Raw genomic sequence first — 6,367 nt, 5'->3', positions numbered from 1 at the left:
ATATTTCATTGAATTCTGGCTTCGAGTTCCACTGCAGCACTAATATTTTTTTTTATTTTTTGCAAGCGGCTTAAGTCCGAAAATTGAAGTTAATACCCGCCACTGGACTCTCTTTGTTCACTCAAAGTAACTAAAATATTAGTAAAAATAAAACAATAATGAAAATCATCAAATTTGACAGCTTTTAATTTCATTGTATAGTTTTGAAAAGGAATGTAAATGGAAACACAAGCCAGTCTGGGCCAGTTGAAGCCAGTCGTGGCGCAGAGGCTAGTTGTGACTGTAAAATCGACTCGTTGTGGGTTCAATCCCCAGTCGAGGAAATTAGATATTTATTTATTTTTTTTTCGCTCTGGTGTCGACGAAAAGCGCGGCGTTGAGATCCACCACCCAACAGGCAATGCCTCCAGAATTGTGATCACTTGACGTTTTTTACATACTTTATGCGGATAAAATTATGAATGTGATAGGTATATGAGATGTTCATCAAATGTACTTCTATAATTATATATTTATTAAAATATTGGAATATTCATTAGGTTAATAATTATGTTTTAATTTATTAATATAAGTGAACTAAAAATACATAAATATGCAAAAGTCGTAGAGCACAGCAAAAACAGGAACTATTTAATGATTCTTTTTGGAATGTTCTGGAGCATCTGGGTTTACTGAAAAAAAAATTAAAACACATTGAAAAAAAATAACTTTAAAATATCCTTTAAGTGCATAGTTTTCAAGTGTCATGGCTTAATATCGTATAAAATTTAAATTAATTAATTATATAAGGAATTCTATCGTGTAAGATTTATGCGTTTTAATAGGACACCAGTTTATTATATTTTTTTGTTAAGCAAGGCAAGAACCATAGTATTTAGAAACGCCGACCCCATTAAGATACTTCTGTTCCCCCCCCTCCGCCGAATTTTGATTCCGATTGAGTGGCTGAACTGAAGGCCATGCTTTGCTTCGTTACCAGAATAAGTAAATTAAAATAAGTGTTTCATTTCCTCAAATGGGAATCGAACCCACAATTTGTCGCGCTTACAGTCACATGCTTGTACTACGACTGGCCTTAACCACGTAGTGCCTACAAAAATATGGAAAGTGGGGTACTAAGTTAGAACACTTTCCTATATCAAAGATATTGCGTAAAGAAGTTAATGATTGATTACATATACGCATTGCAACACCAAATATTTTTACCAGATGTTTTCTTAAATATCACCGATAGACACAAATAGTAGGTGTTACACACAAAAACTCAACAGACGATTCTTCGATTACGATTACGATTTTCAATATACTTATATAACATTACAAATAATACGCACTTCCAGCCGCAATCACTTCTTCCAGCTCGTAAGGTGGATAATCAGAATATTTGTTTAAATCTAAAGTAGGGCCGTCTTTTTGAGCATTGACTCTATTTATTCTACTCAAGGACAAGCGGAAAGCTGTGTAGTGTATAACTTTCTGTCCGGTACTCTTGTAGTGCTTGTTGTAATCTTTCATGTATTTCTCAAATAATTCCACGGGCTTCTTGGTATCGTAGTGCGGCTTATCACCGCTGGCCACGGCGACGGCGGCCAGCAGGGTGATGCAAATGAATAATTTCATTATTAACGTTGATTGCCTTATACACGGGGCTAGTGTCTACAATCAAATCTAGAATGACGATCTCGAAGATGTACCGGTCATATATATAGGAGAGCTGTATAAGGGTATTAATTGTAATTATAATTTGCTTAACCCGCCATTGGTGACGTTAATTTGATTTACATCTTTGGTGGCGCCGGTCTCACTGACCGGGATTTTCATGTCTTAAGTAGGCCTTTATTATTCTTAGGACATTAGGAACTCTTGGAAAATAAATAAAAATATATATCGACGGTCCCTAGGTAAAGTATGAAAAGTGAAAAATGCTACTTTTCAGGAGAGCGATTTAAAGTTAATTTTTATATTATAATTATTTTTATTTTAATACACTCTTGGATTCATAGTTGTGTTACGATAACAAACTATTACTACACTATTTTCTACTATTATCCATAGTGTTCAAAAAAATTTAGTTAAAATCGTATACTACGAAAATGAACATGCATTTTGAATAGAAACTGACACTTTCGATTATTTACAGAGAACTGAGTTCCACCACTGAACGCCTTAATTAGGCGGAAAATGGGGAACGGAGTGTCTTAAGATAAGGTTTTCTCTGCCTACCCTGCTGTGTGCGAGATACAGCGGGAAACTGATTTAATTTTTATTTCCGATACCTGTATATTATACACTGAAGTTTTTTTTTAGTTTACATTCAATGCACAGAAGACCCCTGTACAATTTTAGTATATATTTATATAATTTTCTTTATACGTCTGTTATTCTCTGTCTCTCATCTTTTATTTTCATGAACTAATAAAATAAGATTTGGCTAGTATAAACTGGGTTAACTAGCAAGCAAAATATAAAACTTATATTTTTTTATGACAAAGAATGGAGGTGATGCCGGGGGAAGATTCCACGTGATCTTGTATTCAATCGACGCTGGTCTGGACACAAAGGGCTATGATTACAATGCACCACGTTTCACGCATATTGCCCGAGGATTGTGTGTTTTCTTTGAAGTATTATGCATATTAGAATAGTACTTGTATGACTGTTGTTATCTTTTATAACAAGTAGAATAGTTACAAAACGTAAATGGATATCATTACGGCGAAGTTATTATTTCATTAATATGAATGGCAATAGTTCGTATAATACAGGTACAAATGTGTATATTATATTAAAAACCCCGCCATTTAGTTTTATGTCAAAATGATCCATTTAAAATATGTGTTTATGTAAATAAATAATGTTGTTCTAGCAACAAAAATATGTTAACTTATAATTCAATTAAGAAGCTACTAAAGTCCCGGGTCTTAAGCCATACCTCGAATTTGTTTTATATAGAACATGCACTCAAATGAATAATGTTAGATAAAAATAACAGGACTCAGGATGCTAACAGTAAATAAAACAAAACTGATAATATAATTTCATAAATTATTGAATAGTTTGCAAATAGTTATTGTAACTTGAGTTATTCGACACCAAACTAATCTAGTCACTTTGCAAAGTAGATTATGGGCTGTCAGAACTTGGTAGAGAGCCGAAAAACTTGCAACGGTGCTCCTCAGATGGTCCTACTGAGATGATTGAATTTAAACAACATAATCCAACAAGCGCCAGATGCGATCGTTGCTTTCAAGTAAATGATCACTCGTTTCTATATTTACTCTAGAGTAAGATATTTTTTATAACGTCACTTTCCGCTGAATTCTAGTCATTGCGTTGAGTAGCGGAACTCAACGACGCGCTTTGCCTCGACACTACAGCGACGAAACGGAAATATAAATTTAAATAAATATTTCAATTCCTCGAGTGGGGATCGAACCCACAACCAGCCACGTGTACAGGCACACTTTGCGCGCCTTGGTCATTGGTCTCTGTTCTAAATATTATAATTTTTTTAATTATATTTTACTTAAGAAGTAAATCTGAGGAACATTGGAATATAAAGTATTTTTTTTGTCTATAAATATATTTTTTTAGCTTCATTCTTTATCTCCTTAATTTAAGTGATGCGACACTAAGTTTTATTACTCATGGGACCACCCTACGAAAGATACGCAAAGGATAAAATACATGCACATTCGTAGTAGTCAATAGAACAAAATTATTAATTAATATTTTGCTTTAATTCAATTGATTTTTGTACGTACCGTTAATTAATTTATAATATAAACAAAATCTTGATAACATTCACTATTCCAATATTAACGATTATTATTTACTAGGGGACGCGCGCAGCTTCGCTTGCGTATTTAAGGGCGAATTCTAATAACCCATGAAACATGTGTTCAATGAAATATTTTTAAGAGTCTAAATTTCAAATTTTATAAAAATCGGTGGCGATTTAACAATTTTCCCATACAAACTTTCAACCCCTTATTTGCACGCTTAGGGGGTGAATTCTAGAAAGCCATGAAATATGTGTTTAATTATATACATTTAAGAGTCTGAATTTCAAATTTTATAAAAATTGGTGACGATTTAAAAAAACCTATACAAACTTTCAACCCCTTATTTGCACCCTTAGGGGGAGAATTCTAGAAAACGATGAAACACGTGTTCAATTAAATACTTTTAAAAATCTAAATTTCAAATTTTATAAAAATCGGTGCCGATTTAAATTTTTTTCCATACAAACTTTGAACCCCTATTTCACCCCTTTAGGGTTAACATTTTTCAAAATCCCTTCTTAGTGGATGTCCAGATTACTAAAGTAAACATCTGACCAAATTCCACGTTTCTACGCACAGCGGTTACGGCTGTGCGTGCGTCTTACCTCAGTCAGTGAGGACAAGTCCTTTTTATATATATAGATAGTGTTTACCCATACACGATAGTGTTTAAAATTTACACGTGAAACCATTAGATGTTATATTATAGAGATACCAAACTTTTGTAATTTATGATCTTTAGTTATCTAAAACAATACGACCGAATATAAACGTATATTTACGTATTTTGTCTTTGTCTCTCTAAATATATCTATCTCGCTTCCCTGATTGATGGCACCGGAGATTGCACGTCAGTATTAGAGGAGGATGTATGGACTATTTAGTTGCTACCGGGTGGTATATAGAGCGGAAAATATAAAAGAAACTTATTATTATAGACTGACGTATGAAAAGATTGTTTACTCTTATATACGTATACGAGTTTACCGTTGTTATGGCGGAGAGCTATTGACTTTACGTCAAGACTAAAAAATGTTTTGTAGAATGATTATTCTGATTTAAATATTTTTTTAAAGTAAGAATTTTCTGAATTTCTGGAGTATACCTACTTTATAATAATTTTATGTAATAGTGTTGTATTTTGCTGAAAAGTTACTAAATTATCAAAAATTTTGATTTTTCTTTAATATACCTCCTGAACTAGGAGCCGATTTATGATATGGTAATAAAATAACAGCATATTTATTTATATTATTATAAATAATAAATTTACAGTCAATGTAATTTAAAAATTATATATGTCGGATGATGTTAATTTATTTCAATATTGAGAATAAATTCATAATTAGTTAATTAATTACAAAAGATGTTTTAAGGAGTAAAATTAGAAATAACATTTAAGAGTTAATAAAATGCTGTAATTATTGAATTGATGGTTCTGTATTTGTCAGCTTCCGGTGGCGCCACTTTGGGCGCGTCACCGTTGTCAATGTCATTGTTAATTTATAAAAGGCCGTGCGGGTGTTGTACGCCCAGTCGAGGCTCTGCTACGGCTCGGAGCACTACTCGTGCTCCACCGCTGGTTAACCTCGACTATTTTAATTATGAATGTTGTTAAGACCTATTCGTAATTATACTGGACTGGAGCAGTGAAAGGCGAGTGTTGATATATCGGAAAGGGATCCCTTGAACCTACTCCTGGGGTCACAAGTCCCAGGCACTGCTCCAAGCCATCATTTAAAGAATAAGATAATGTTGTTATTATTTTCCTTGTAATTTACTATCTTTCAAGTTATTATTTGGCTTATTTATTTGTTTTAGATTTACTTGTTTATTTAATTAAGTATTTCGAGTAGAACCAAAGGCCAGGACATGGTCGGAGGTTCAACTCGTTTATTTTTAATGTTTATAACGCCTTTTTATTTCCGACATATATTAAAATAGTTTTTGTAAGAAAGCCCTCTAGAGACTGACGGCGGAGGCAAAATATATTTTCTTCCTGCGTTCTTACTTCATGTCAAAGTGATGATAAATAAGACTTGCCATTTTATAAGCTCTCGCCGAAATATAAAGTAAATGTATTCTTATCTACATATATAAAACTGTTTTATATATAATTCTTTCGTTGTGCGTATGTACGTTAGTTCGCATCAGGAAAGAAATGTTAAGAGACCTTGTTTTCCAGTTTCCATACGAAGTCTAGAGCTGGGAAATGAAAATAATTTATTGATCCCGATAGGGATAGAACCTACAACCATCCTTGCTGTTATTGATCAAATTAGTAATCTGGATTTGAAGATATGAAGTAAATAATGAAATTTAGTTAATAATGTAATTGTATTTCCTTCATCTTTTTCTCCGACTACCTACTACAAGTAGGGAATAGTTTTCGCATAAAGTTGTTCACAGTTATGATTTTGTTCCTCAAACTTCTATAAGATTCGCTGTGGTCTTTGTTGTCTATTATAATTTACTACAAGTTTCAGTAGTCTTTCGCAACGTAAAGTCTTATTTATAATCTTATTATTAGGATAGGTTCCCTGCCTATCCTGCTGTATGTGGAATACAGTGTGAAACTGAAA

General features: G+C 33.0%; 1 protein-coding gene across 1 annotated transcript; it reads right to left on the bottom strand.

Moving 5' to 3' along the window:
- Window positions 1-367: 367 nt before the first annotated feature.
- Window positions 368-1,686, bottom strand: LOC146531690 (uncharacterized). The gene is made up of 2 exons (XM_085198431.1): window positions 1,335-1,686; window positions 368-671 (listed from the first exon to the last, which is right to left on the bottom strand). The coding sequence occupies exons 1-2, from the start codon at window positions 1,618-1,620 to the stop codon at window positions 631-633; spliced, it is 327 nt and encodes a 108-aa protein (XP_085054557.1). The 5' UTR covers window positions 1,621-1,686; the 3' UTR covers window positions 368-630.
- Window positions 1,687-6,367: the final 4,681 nt, after the last annotated feature.

The sequence above is a fragment of the Heliconius melpomene genome, chromosome 15 (assembly GCF_056956725.1).
Source record: "Heliconius melpomene rosina isolate 202511_hmr_F chromosome 15, ASM5695672v1, whole genome shotgun sequence".
NCBI classification, from domain to species: domain Eukaryota; kingdom Metazoa; phylum Arthropoda; class Insecta; order Lepidoptera; family Nymphalidae; genus Heliconius; species Heliconius melpomene.
This window is presented reverse-complemented; position numbering and strand designations above follow the sequence as displayed.

What these genes read in the sequence shown, in the direction of transcription:
- LOC146531690 (XM_085198431.1), bottom strand. Translation starts at nt 1,620, where the DNA reads ATGAAATTATTCATTTGCATCACCCTGCTGGCCGCCGTCGCCGTGGCC. An exon ending in AGAAGTGATTGCGGCTGGAA is followed by an intron (nt 672 to 1,334) that starts GTGCGTATTATT and finishes TTTTTTTTTCAG; the next exon opens with TAAACCCAGATGCTCCAGAA.